Raw genomic sequence first — 13873 nt, forward strand, 5'->3', positions numbered from 1 at the left:
AGGCTGTGAGGTGGGTTTTTTCAGGGTGGTGGATTTTATAAGATGCCACAAGCATTGTAGCACCTGCTTCTATGTTCTAGGTCACTAGCAAATTCTAGGTCTCCTTAGTATCATGTGCGTGGCTTGTACCTCCTATGTTATTGTTAAGAAAAAAAATGTGTGGTCACTTCTAATGTGTCTGTGGTAGGTAGCACACTATGTGTTAATTTATTGAAGAGACTGGTATACCATAGTAGAGGAATCCTACTGAGGTCTTTTCAGTCCTGTAAGTTGTTTCATCTGTCCCAGAGCAAACCATTTAGATAATTGTCTTGCAAGATTTTGCTTCAGTACAAGACTGACAGCTGACTTCTTAACAGCAAACTCATCTGTATTTATAGCACAGTGGAGAAATCCAGCTTGCAGGAAGTAATAGCAACCTGTCTCTTGATGGTAAGTTTTCTTACTTGTTTATCCTGTTGTTTGGGAGAATGGGGTGGTGGAAGAGGTAGAAGAATCTAATGCTGTTGGCACAACTTAATGAAGTATGCATATTCAGAGTTCAATTCACCCATGTGATCTTGTGTGAAGAATATTGTTTTGTTCTTGGAGAACCCTTTGTGGAACTTTGTTTTGACTTTCTTTGTCACTGTCTACATTCCACCCTCTGTTTTACTCTTCAGTTATGAGCAGACTCTGACATACCCTCTGTCTTGGGTTCATTGATAATGACTGAGAAATCTCAAATGGTATGAATTAGCTAGAAATACTGGATCTCTAGGGACAGCACTAGTGAAAAAAGTACAGAGCTGAAAGTACTTCTATAAATTTTGCTGGTGAAGATCACTTCAGCCTGTTGGCAGAAAGAGTAGATTCATTTTCTTGTGATAGACTACCAAATATTTATAAAAGCAACTTGAACTGAGGAGTTGCGAACTAGGTATGTGTCCTGCAGTCTATCAGCAATGCTATAACCAGTGTTGTCATCATTAGGTAGGCAGGAGTACAGGTACAAGGTGTGTGCAGTCAGGCAAAGGTGTGTGTACACACAGGCGTTAGCTGCCAGTTGGACTGTCTTTGCAGAAAACTTGTTCAATGAAGCAATTTGCTCTTGAGACTTGCATGTTTGGCTGTGCTGATGGGGAGTAAAGCAGGCCTTGTCTGTCCGTGTGCTGTTTGGTGGCAGCAGTCACCTCACTCGTGGGGACATGTGCTGGCTGGCCCGTCTGAGCAGAAGGGGCACCAAACCCCTGCTGCTGCCACTGCCCACCAAAATCACAGGGAACATGGAACAAGGTTGAGATGTCTCTGAATGTTTGGAACAGAGAAGAAGAGGAAGCTAAGGGGGCATCTTCCACAAACCTGTAGGAAGCAAGGCTCTGAGGGTGGTGGTTTGCTGTACAGTCTTAGGTTTGAATGTAGATGTTAAAGGATTTCTAGAATAAAGTTACGTATGCATTTGGACAGACTTTGGACTTTTTTCTGTGGATTCCACAGGCCTACATTTTAAGGTTGAAAAACCTCTATAAATTGGCTAGGTTTTTCTCAGTTTCTCTACAGAAATCCTAAATTCTTTCAAAATGTGTTGACTTTGTTGCTGGCACATGTAATAATCAACAGCGGTGACATTATTCATGGGGAATAGTTCCTGTCAGAGTGAGGTTGGGATTAAGTGTCTGAGAGATTACATCATGTTCTGCACATGGTGATTCTTCACTGTAACTGCAGCAGCCTTTCCTTCTGTTTTACAGTGTTCTCTCCCTTATTGCCCTATGAAGAAGGGGAAGATACTTTGGTAGAAGAGTGTGCTGTCAGCAGCAGATAATAATTTTGCAGCAGGAAGGCATTTTAGGGCTTTTCCACATAGAAGAGTTATTGAGGGGGAAAATTCTGTGAATTTAAAGGCAAATCACTCATTTTGAAATAACTCTGAGCAGATGAGATCATCAGACTTTCAAAAATAAAGTGGCCCTCCAGCTTTTCAGCTGCTTGTCATGTTCAGGAGAAATGACTCAATCTTAAAATGTAACCATCTCTTCATCATAGGCTTCTACCAGAGCAAGGTAATTTGTCATTCTTCCTTAATCTCTGTCTTTCCTTAAGGTGCAGTTTTAATGTTTCTATATTTGAAAGGTCAGAAGTTAGTGACTTACTCTTTTTGTTTGGCAGTGAATGCTTCAGCTGATTCTTGTCTAGAATGACCAGGCTGGTTGTGAATTGCTGAGATGATTAAAAAGGTTGAAAGGACTTCTTAGTAGAATTTAAGTCTTGCTTTTTTTCATTTGTGCTTCATAATGGGTGAATTATGAGGGCTAAAAGTCTCTTAAATTATTTTTGTGTGTGTTTTCATCATACACAAATGAAACTATTTAAGTCCTCCTTCCCCCTCTCTTGCTAGTCATATTAGAGATTCCATGTTTTTCTTGGAAGTAATTTGTTCTGGAAATGAACACCAAGAAAGCTGGTCAAGACATTCCAGGCATTTCTTTAATACTAATTTCAAAATGTTAATTTTAAGTTAATTTCAAAACCTGTTAATGAAATAGGTATAAGTGGCTAACTAAAATTCCTTCTACTTAGCAGAGAAAGTTTGCAGGTTAAGGTGTTGCCTTTTAATAAATTTCCTTACACCACAGACTTCTAATCTAGACGGACTGTAAAATTTTAACCTACAGAGGATATAAACAAACAGGAGAAGCTTAAACCAAGCTAACAAAACTCTCAGCATTTCATCATCAGTGACTGAGCTGCTGCCTCCTCCCCTGTGCTTGGTATTCATCTTGATTAATACAGATCAGTGCAGGGAATTCGATAGGGAACTGTTAACATCCACATAGAGCCAATTAAAATGTTTTATGAATAGAAGGTATACATTAAATGACATGGATTTGACTTGACTTGGATTATAGAAGAAATGAAAAATGAGGGGCTTTGCCACAATGCATATAATGTAGCCATTTTATACCTTACAAAGTTATGTAATATTTCTATTTGATAGCATTTTATATTGATCACCAGTCTACACAACTACGTTACTGCTAAGTTCAAGCGTTTTGAATTCTTAAAGGGGAATCTCCGATTCATTAACACAAACTTCTGGCTCTTGACTGACAAAAACTGCATTTTGAATTTCTTTAAGTTTAGAATTTGCTTCATCGTATTTTTAAGACCACTTCTAAAAAATGTTTCTGGTCTTCAGAATTGTAAATTAATTTGGGGGGTTGTTTTGTGGGATTTGTTTTTGGTTTTTTGCTATGAAGTGCAGAGGGTTAACCATACCTGCTACCCAAAGTACAAGGCAGATGATCACTAGGAAGAACAGTGTTGTGTCAGCAGCGACTCCAGTGAACCTGAATATAGAACAATACTCTTTGATAACATCAAAACATGTCTCCCATCTTCACACATTTTTCTGATTGAACAGATCAATTGAAAGTATTTCTGTCTTTGTTATACCCTTGCTTGCTGTAGCCACTAGGATACTTTAGGCTGTTTTTTATTGAAAAATCTGTAGTGTTTCTTTGTCTGCAAGCACTTATTTTTTTGATTTAGTTTTCTGTAGCTGGGGTGGGTTTCACCTAGAGCAAAAATGAAAAGCGTTCTGCTTTTTCTCTAAACCAAATGCCTTGAGGATTTCATTTCCTGAACTACTTCAAAACTATGTTTATTATTTCACAAGACAAATGCAAGGATGTTATCACTTAGTCCTGACACAGAATTGTCTGAGCAAGTCAGAGTACAGGGATGCACCAGAGATCATGACCTGTAGTTCTCACTTCCCAGTAATTTCAAACTGTTCTTGAGAGTACTGTATCCACACATCCCTAGCAACATGGCCACTTGGCTTTTAACACCTCTTTCCCCAAGTAATCTTAGTCATTCACTACTTTTCATTGTTGTCTATCTAGAAGTTGTTCTTAGCTTAAATAATGACATAGTTAACAGGCTGGTTTTTCTTCCAAATTCCTTTTGATATTCAATAATTTTATATTAAAAATGGAAAGAGAATTATTTTTTTTTAAAGATATATTTACTTCCTGCCACTACAGTAGTGGTTTATCATGTAGAATGCAAAAAGGAGCTGATGGAAAGAAAATGCTTTCAGGTAATAACTTAGGAGTCTCTGTTAATTTAATAGTAATTCTTATTTAGAACTGGGTGTAACTCTGCTCAGCTGTTGTACAGAATAGAACAGGATTACCTGGTATTGCTTGCATCAGAACCTAGAGGTTCTCAGACTTCTTTTTTTTTTGTGCCCACCTATGGTCTTCCCAGTTCTGAGAATTATTTGTGTCAGCAGCCTTCTGAGAGAACACACCTTCTACAGGTGCATTCTTCCCAAGAACATATGGAGATGCTCGGAGCAGAGCAAGGGCTGTGTTCAGGAGGTGGTAGAAGTGGGGTTTGAGGAATAGAGTGGAATGGCTGAGCACTTTTTTTTATGGAGGAAGTAGTAGGGAGGAGAAGCAACAGATCTGTTTTGTCAGAAGCTACTGTGCTGAGTTAGTTTCTCAGTGAGGGCTTGAGACAAGAGATGGTTTTATTTGGAGAGTGGAAGGGTATTTGTCACCAGCAACTCCTTTTTGTCTCTCAGACTTTATCATCTGTCTTCTGTTGCAGAACTTGTGGCACCTCTGTGTTCAAACAGATCTAATAACACTGGGTTTTAAGATGAAGTGTTAAAGCATTGGCCTGTGAATGTTCTGAGCAGTGACCCAGCTCTAGACCAGGTTTGAAACATCTGGGTTTCCAGCAGTTTTATTCTTTCCTAAACAAAGCCAGCTGTTGATCACTGTAGTTAGACTTTGTGTGTCTGTATAAATGTGTAGATATATAAAAAATGCATATGTGTGTTCACATGTGTGCCTCTGTCTTTTAAGAGTAAAACAGGTTTACAGAAGATGAAAAAATAGGAAAGAATTAACTCTGGTAAAACTGGGAAAGATTAGATATGAAACAGTGAGGAGGAGCTCTATTCCAAATAGCAAATTAGAGGAGTGAACAGCACAGGTGGAAGGACAGGTTATAATACAGTAATATACTTACATTAAAGAATAGTTTTATTTTGTCGCCCTAGTACTACTAACAACTTTTCATACATCCAGGAGGTGTACTTGCTATGCGTGGGAATTGGGGGGCCTCTGACTGCAGGAAGAGCATCAGGAGGAGAACTTCTTTTCTCTCAAATAATCAACAGATAAAAAGTGCAAGAACAACCACGTTGAAGCTGTGGTTCTTTAGTATGTGTTATTTGATAGATGGGGGCTATGCATGGCATCTTGTAGTGGTAGAAGGCAAATATAAAATAAGAATATTTTTTAATACTGATTTGATCCAACTGCAGAGGAAGTGTTGCTTGGATGTATGTTTAGCATCTGTGATGTTTTTTTTTGTCTTTCATGACAGCTCTATGTGGCCACTGAAGCCATCCTCACTGCATTGGTGGGTGCAACTCCTCCCTACCACTGGGATCTCCAAGAGCTCTCAGGTAATCAGAGCCATAGTAACCAGTCAGCGAGTTCGCAGAGAGCTTTTGGGGAATGGCTTCTGACCGCCAATGGCAGCGAGGTGCATAAGCATGTACACTTCAGCAGCAGCTTCACCTCAATAGTCTCTGAGGTAAGTCTGAAATGTGTTTTACTGCATCATGTGTGAGTAGTAAGTCTTACTGGGTTGATTGCAGGGGGCTGGTTGTACTGCTGCTTTCTTCCATACTAGTGCGTGTTTTGATTAGCAAATGAAATGGGTGCTACCTCCGGGTAGAGAACAGGTAATCTACTCGTATCTTTACTGGCAACAAAAAATAGCTTTGTTTTGCTATGCAGATCTTGACCAAAGTTCTGTTCCAAAACTTCCTGCCTTTTCCACATGGCAGTTATGTATTGGCTTCTGTAGCCTGGTTCCACAATTGAGCTGGAATCACGCTATTCATTTTACTAAAGTGCTCAAAATCCTTTATGGATACTGAGCTCCTTTCTGCCCACCTCCTGTGATTCCCCTGCTAAGGTCAAATACATGTAGTGTGTCCTCCATGCAGTTAGCAAGCAGTGGAGGAACTGGAGAGCAGGTGGCTTCTGCAGTCTCTGCAACTCCAGATATGAAAGAAGACATGGGCAGTGGGGAGTCAGGTGGTCAAAGCATCCCCCTTTCTGTTGCAAAACAAGCTTTAGCTTTATTGGTGTGGCCTCTGTGTTTTCTAAGTGTCGTTTTTCATGGTCTTGCCACCCTTCAGAAATTATTTCAGATGCCGCACTGATGTGTGCAACACCTGCCCTTCCTGGGGCCTTCAGTATCTGTTAATGTCAAATCGTTCTGTGCAAGAGCCCTGTCTGAGCGTGTGTGTTATAAGACCTGAATTTAGAGCTGTACAGTTGAGTGTAGTACCACTTGGTAATTCATGGCTATTGTCCAGAGGTATTAATGATATCTGAATTAGTCCTGTAAAGCACTTAACTTTATTTGTTATAAGCATGTTAATAAAAACTGCCAGCTTATTCTGGTAATAAAGAAGATATGAGTACTTGTGCCACTATTTAAATTAAAACCCCAATGAATGGTGGATTTTTTTAAGCATTATTTAAAGCTCAGTAAGGTTTTGAAACTTTCTCTGGGCTTTTTCTATTTTGCTTTTTAATTTATCCCAGAATCTTCTATTCTCTTAAACTTGACAAGTCAGACGTGTTTGCGGAACCTAGCAGTGTTCTAGGACATAAATTTTATAAAGATTCTTATGCATTTTAGTTACATAAGTAAGAAATGCATGTAAAGAGCAAAGCTTACTTGAAACATACAAAACTAAAAAAAAATCCCCAGGCAACTTGTGTAGATTCTGCTTTTGTAGCCCTTTAACGTACTTCTCAGTAAAGGCCCATGTGTATAAAATCTTGTTACCTCTCCTGTTTCCCACTGTTAAAATACATATTTTTTTCAAAATTTGTTAGCTGAATGTGTGGTATATTTGGAAGTTGCCTTATGTGCTAAATACAAAGATTTTAGTGAGATCACGCTTATTTGGGGGATATCTCATCGCTAATTTCATTACTGATGTGTAAAGAAGCTTTTTCTATATTTGAGGAGGGTGTTTCTAATGTTTATCTTGTGGTGTCACTTACTAATGACATGACCATTGCAAATTTACACTGAAAAATACTCTGATGTAAAAAGCTTGATTTATGAATATCAGACATATATATGGAATACGCTTTATGTAGAAGAGAAAAGCCTTGAGCCCTTTAAAAGGCTTCTTAGCTGTTGAGATTAATTTGCAGAACAAAATTTGCTTCTCAACCAAATTGTCCCTTAATCCCTGAATGGTTCAGAAAGCATCTAATGTCACTGAGTTTCAGTGTTGGCAGCTTTTAAAATTTTTATACCAAAAGTTAGGGCATGATTCTCATAGCTCTTATAAAACAAACTGGCCATGATGTTTCAATATAAAATTAATCTCATCCTATTATTATAAAAATGCATTTTTCTGGGAAATTTTTTTAAAATCTAGAGAAGCTTCAAAAGCTGATTTGTGGTCACATGGTTAGTTTTAGAATGGAATTTTGTCAGTCTTGTTGCTTTATGGGCACATTACCTACTGTATCAGTAAACACCTCACCATTAAAGTGTCAATTCAAAATGAAGCATATACTGAGAGTAAGCAAGTTATTTTCTTGGAGCTTCTGAATGATTTTGTTTTGTTGGTTCCCTAATCTTGGTGAGGTTTAATTGCATGGCTCTGTTCTCATGGTGAGGTAGTTCATAACTGAGCTTTGAAATAATATAAGCTTTGCTAGAAAGAATATATAATGGGATTTCAGTAGAGGAAGAGACGATTATAAGGAGAAGATTAAAGTGTTATTGTAGGGATAATGACATAATCACTAGCTTACCAGCACAGGAAGAAAAGTTGGGTGTCACTAAAAGGAAACATTATCTCAAATGCAAGAGGAGTAGAAAAAGAAAAGAATGCAAGATGTGGAGTTTTTAGAATATAAAAGGAAATAACTTTTGAACAGAAAGAGCATGGTCTATTTTTGTTCTACGGTTTTGTGGAGGAAGAATTTCCTGTCAGGTTCAACCTAAGACATTAAGTCTGTAAGAATCAAACATATGAAGATCAGGTTTGTATTTGGAATTGAGAAGAAGTGGAAATGATGCAAAGTATACTGTAAAAAAGATGACTATTTGCAATATGGGAGAACCTGTCTAACGCTACCAAAGTGTTTCTAAGTGACAAGACAGTTCTTAAGGACAAGCATATGCAGGATTATCTTTGGACATAAACCACAGTTTTTATTTTTGCATACTGTGCCTACACACTGTGGTGACATATGTCAAGAGGTAGGACTGAATCTATTTAAGCTAATAGATTTATGTGAGAAGACAATAAAAGGGAGAAGGGGAGAAGGCTGCAAAAATTACAATATTGAGGGATCTGTCCTTGATTTCAGAATCAAAGACAATGTGATTTGGGGGAACTGTGTAATTGGTTAGTACAACCTGGTGAGTCTGGAAGACAGCAATTGTGTTCTGGTGACTGATGACTGACTGTGATGCTTAGGAGATTTATGCAAAGTTTGATCTTCCTTAAAATGTGTCATCCCCCTCCAACTATTAGCTGTTGGTAACCTACTGAACTGCTTGGATTCTGGTTAATTCACTTTTTTCCCTCCATCTAGTGGTTTTTAATTGGTAACACATCGTACAAAGTCAGTGCTGCCAGTTCTTTCTACTTCAGTGGTGTTTTTGTTGGAGCAATCTCCTTTGGTCAGCTCTCAGATCGCTTCGGGAGGAAGAAAGTCTATCTCACAGGTAACCACTGCCATCTAACAAAATAAATGAAGTGGAGGTATCATCTCTGTGAAGATCAGTGTCAAGAGCCCAGTTTCTGCTGAGAGCTTGATACGCAGCAGTGAATCATGTGCTGTGATTATTTTTTTTGTCCTTCCAGTATACTTCAGGAATATAAGTAGGGACGAGAATTTAATATTTGACTATTCAATCACCATCTGAATATCTGGGAGGTGTTGTGGATGTAGGAATCGTATCATAAGGGCTTACACTCATGCATGCCATGCTCGTGGGGTCTCCACAGGTTGCAATTAATATTTCTAGTGATTTGTTAGCAATGTTCTTACATGTATAACCTGCGAGGAATTTGTTGCACATTTTATCTCCTGTCTGCATGATTTAATTTTTATGTATTTGTGATCATCATCGTGTTTTAAAACTCAGAAGCTTTTTACTGTCCTAAGATCAAACGACATTTGGAACTTTGTTTTGTGTATGCATTTATAAAGATATGTGTCAATGGATGAGCGTGTAGAATTTAAAAATTGATTATTTTTAAAGGAACAACCTTATTCAAAGCAGATAAAGGTGGGCCTGCTATGCAGTGCAAACTCCCCGTGTGCTATCCTCGGTAATGTTTCTCTTCTCTAGTTTGTGTAGACTACTTTCCAAGAATGAGGGGGGATACTTGGACATATATTTAATCTGTGGCTTCTGTATGGGGATAAATATCAAACCATCTTAACTGGACCCAGACAGTAGTTCTGAGTATATGAAAATTGTCTGCCATGAACTGACTTTGAAGGTTTAATACTGCAAATTATGTATCAGAAACGACTCCTTTTGTTCTGCGCCGTGCCCCCCCAGCTTATGATATTGACTTTAGGTACTTAAATTTCTGCCCAAACCTGTGTTGTAGTTGTCTGTGATTACTTAGGACAGATTCCACTGAACATCAAGTTCTGATAAACGCTGTTTTTTTTCTTTAGGTACTCTTCTGAAATGTAACCTTTTGCCTTGTTTTCCAGGTTTTGCTCTTGACATCTTGTTTGCCATTGCAAATGGATTCTCACCCTCATATGAGTTCTTTGCCATCTCTCGCTTCTTGGTAGGGATGATGAATGGTGGGATGTCGCTGGTCGCCTTTGTTCTACTGAATGAGTGTGTGGGTACTGCCTACTGGGCCTTAGCAGGTAAAGTTTGAGTGCCAGTGTCTTTATTATCAGAACTTAGAGATTTTGGTTTTTCACACCACTTGAGACATGCCAAAGCTAACACTGTCACAGTTGTGAATTTAAGTCTACTTGAGCATCTGTGTGACTGCAGTCTTTGTGCTGTGCCTTGTTTAATACGAACCTTAGACAAGCACAGTAGATGACTTGGGGCCATTCATATTTCTGCATCACTCAAGTTGATAAAGGTCCAGTTGAAACATCCCCTGTGTGTGTTACACAGCTAAATACTTATCCAAAGTTTGTGATAGCAGAGCTCTATCCATCAGAAGTTTGGACTCTGCTAAACAGAGCTTAGTGTTTGTATGTTAAAAATAAATTCTTTTGTTCCTGACAGTTCTCAAAAAGAAATCAAAAGTGGTTTTATATAGTGGGAAGATGAGACAACCGTTTTTCATGTGTGTAAAAAAAAAAAAAAAAAAAAAAAATTTTAGAAGTGCTGTCCTGTGTGGTAATCAACGTTGGAATTTAGAACAACAGATAGAGACACACTTAGCTGTTTTGGTTGCTAGTGCTGAAGCTGTCCTTCAGATGTGATGTGTATAAATTCTACCCTTGCAGCTCTGGGACCTGATTTAGCCTGTCTGTGAGAAGTGCCAAAGGAGTGCTATGTTGAGACTGTTCTAACGCAGGGTATCTTACGAATCAGACGGCTATAAAGGAATACTATATATTCCTAAAAATACCAATTTTCCAATTGTTTGTAGTATTTATTTTCAACATAGAAGGCTGAAACATACTTATATTTGGAATTACGAGACTTAACTGTTTATGGGGCTTTTTTGGGTGAGGGGGATGTAGAAGAGTGCTTTTTGGACTTGTATTGATCTTTGAAATTAGATTTAATACTTCTGCCCAGCATGGGTGAAAGACAAGAATATTCTTTGGTCAAATAGCTGTCGTTTTGCTTGTATTGCTGAGTGAATTTTTCATGATAAAGTGTTAGTTTCTGTCTGATCCCATGTGTTGACAGTAATGTTCCTTCAAGGAGTGATAATGGTTTGTTTTGTGTTTAATTTTATGTTAGGTTCTATTGGAGGCTTGTTCTTTGCTGTGGGAATTGCCCAGTATGCTTTATTAGGGTACTTCATTCGTTCCTGGAGGACTCTGGCTGTTGTGGTTAACCTGGAAGGAACAGTTGTCTTTCTTCTCTCTATGTAAGTTATTTTTCAAACTGAGTTTCATCAAGAAGAATGTCAAAAATAAGAAAAAGAAAAAAACAAACACAACCCACAACAAACAAAAAACCCAGTGAACAGACCAAACTAAGTCAAGGTGCCTTTCTAGGATGACACGAAGTGGTGTAACTAAGGTATTTCTCTCAACCTCTACCACCCCATGTTCTTTCTTTAAATAGCAGTGCTGCAGTATTTGAAAATGTAAGTGTACATTGTATTGTATATGCGTATTACTGTAGATGGGAATAGTCTCTAGTGTGGTGTAGAAGCACATCCTATTCTTTAACTGGTCTATGTAGATGATCTAAACTATTGTCTGGTATGCTACGAGACACTAGATATACATGTTAAAAGATACAGAAATGGTTTTGTGGTTATGCAATAACATGATGTTTCTCTTATAATTGTGCTTACACAAAGAGCAGCATCAAAATTGCTTGCACGTACAGTCTTAACGGTGACATGTAAAAGAAACAAGGGGCAGCTTCCATTTATTTGTCAAATATGATTAGGAAAGAATAGGAAGAAGGCTTCTTTATTAAGATAGTAGGGGTTTTGTGTCTGAGGACTTCAGCACTGAAAGCTATATGATGCAATGTGCTCTTCTTTTCTTATATACTCCCTCACAGTGAAGTCTGTCTCTTCTTTCTGAAAGAAGAAAGTAACTTTAGCTGCTGTTTAAACTTAAGGCTTTTTTCCTTCCAACATCTATTTAACTTCACTAACTAACTTTTTGAATAAAGCTCTTTGCTAAAGAGTCAATGCATCCTTTCAAAGGAAGCATTAGAACTCAGGGGAAGGTCTTAGAGGCTGTGAGGTGAAAGGCAGAGATGATACTTCTGATATTTCAAAACTGAGTGGTGCTTGGGGCCTTTGGGGGAAAAAAAATTAACTTTCAGATTGATATGTAGAATTTTTTGAAGTGCTTTATGCTTGGGACTTCAGAGCTGTGCTCAGAGGCCTATCTTGCTGTAAGAAAGGGTTTGTTTAGATTTTTTTATTCAAAATTTTACACTGCCTCCCTCCCACATTGCTTAAATTACTCTGTGCAGAAAATACTACTGGATTTTTTTATGATGGGGAAGAAAACATGTTCCTTTCTAAGGTGTTTTTTATAAAAAAGCACAGAATCACCTTCCTTTAAATTGAAAGGAAAAATGTCACTTCTAGTCAGAGGCAAAAATCTTAAAGCTGCTGCAAAAGACTAAAGTTTAAATTAGTTCTATGAACCTAAAAGTAATATAAGATTTGTTTTTTAGGCTGTGTTGGAGTTAGATCTATCAAGTGAACAGTGCGCATGGGGAGCAAGAGCATGAGCTTTGCACAGCCTCTGCCTTCCTGTCTACAGGAAAGATTTTGGGGAAAAGTTGGAAAATGAGAAATGGAAGACAACTGGTTGATGTTGCAAAAACATCCTGTGTTACTTGTAGTAATGTGGTACCTCCTTAATTCCGAATTCTCTGAAGAGAGGGTCTGAATGACACTGTAACTTGTAGCATTGTGCATATATATATGTGTGTGTATACATGTATATACTCATTGTAATTTCTTGGTATCAAATTACATATGACTTATGTTCCCTTTCCTTTCAACATGTTTTGTCTTTGTTTCAGTAAGTGAATTTTAATGCTCAAGGGTTGTTTGAAAAATTCTTTGTTATACTGAAATGTATTTCACCCTTATTTCCGTAGAGAAGTCCAGCCTCATAGAAGAGAAAAGCCCTGAAGCTGTCTGTGTATGTATCTTTCAGATTCATTCCAGAGTCCCCTCGCTGGCTCTACTCACAAGGCCGGCTGAATGAAGCAGAAGATGCCCTCTACCTCATTGCAAAGAGGAACCGCAAGCAGAAGTGCACTTTTTCATTAAAACTCCCAGCAGAGAGGAGCTCCAGAGAGGCTGGCAGCTTCTTGGATCTGTTCCGATACAAGATTCTCTTGGGACGCACCTTGATCATGATGTTTACCTGGTACTTGAAATACTTTGTAGGCCCAACTGTGCTACTCTTGCCTCCTAAGTCTTTGGGAGAGCGTGTTGCTGAGAATCGGCTTATCCTGCAGATTGTACTTAGTCTCAGCCTGTATTATTAGGGACACTGTACCTAAAAAGGATCCTTATATTATAGTATTTCCTTAGTGCATTTCTAATGTGAAGCCATTTTTAAAGTCTAGTTCTGAGGTGGTTTATCTTTGCATTTGTCATGCTTTTTGGGTCTCAAAATAGTTGAGAACTCTCTTCCTTTCTGAGCCTCAAAGGCTGCTGACATTAGTCATGCTGTCCTCCTCTTTGGCCCAGTGCTATGTGTCAGTGCTTTGTAAGAGAAAGTGCTACCAGTGCTAGCAGTTGCTGTAGTAAGGAGCAGGAACCCGTGATTGGAGCAGGAACTACCTCTAGTCGCTAGCAGAAATTTAGTTCTCCAAAAGTGTGTCTTTTGATAGCTCTGCTAGCCCTGAGGTCTTTTGCTGCCACTTTGAAATAAACCTTATGTATGACATGGTATGCAAGTCCTCTGGCATTACTTTTCACACAGTTGCTTTTATAATGCATATATTTGGGGAAGATGTATTAAATAACAACAAAAAAAACCAAATAGCATTATTTTGTCAGCAGGCAACACAGAACTGTTTTCCTGTTACTTTTCCAAATGCTTACTGCAGAATAGTTGATTTTTCTGTTCCTTAAAGGAGAATTGCTGATCTCCTGCTG

At 38.3% G+C, this 13873-nt stretch overlaps 1 protein-coding gene across 1 annotated transcript in view; it reads left to right on the forward strand.

Annotated features, from left to right (window-relative positions):
- The window catches only part of SLC22A15 (solute carrier family 22, member 15), a 34794-nt gene that overhangs the window by 9449 nt on the left and 11472 nt on the right, over positions 1-13873 (forward strand). The window contains exons 2-6 of the mRNA XM_009700293.1: positions 5386-5598; positions 8649-8781; positions 9789-9953; positions 11020-11149; positions 12921-13136. Coding sequence (XP_009698595.1) covers positions 5386-5598; positions 8649-8781; positions 9789-9953; positions 11020-11149; positions 12921-13136 — 857 coding nt within the window. The remainder of the gene's footprint in view (positions 1-5385; positions 5599-8648; positions 8782-9788; positions 9954-11019; positions 11150-12920; positions 13137-13873) is intronic.

The sequence above is a fragment of the Cariama cristata genome, unplaced genomic scaffold (genome assembly GCF_000690535.1).
Source record: "Cariama cristata isolate BGI_N322 unplaced genomic scaffold, ASM69053v1 scaffold4905, whole genome shotgun sequence".
Lineage (NCBI taxonomy): Eukaryota > Metazoa > Chordata > Aves > Cariamiformes > Cariamidae > Cariama > Cariama cristata.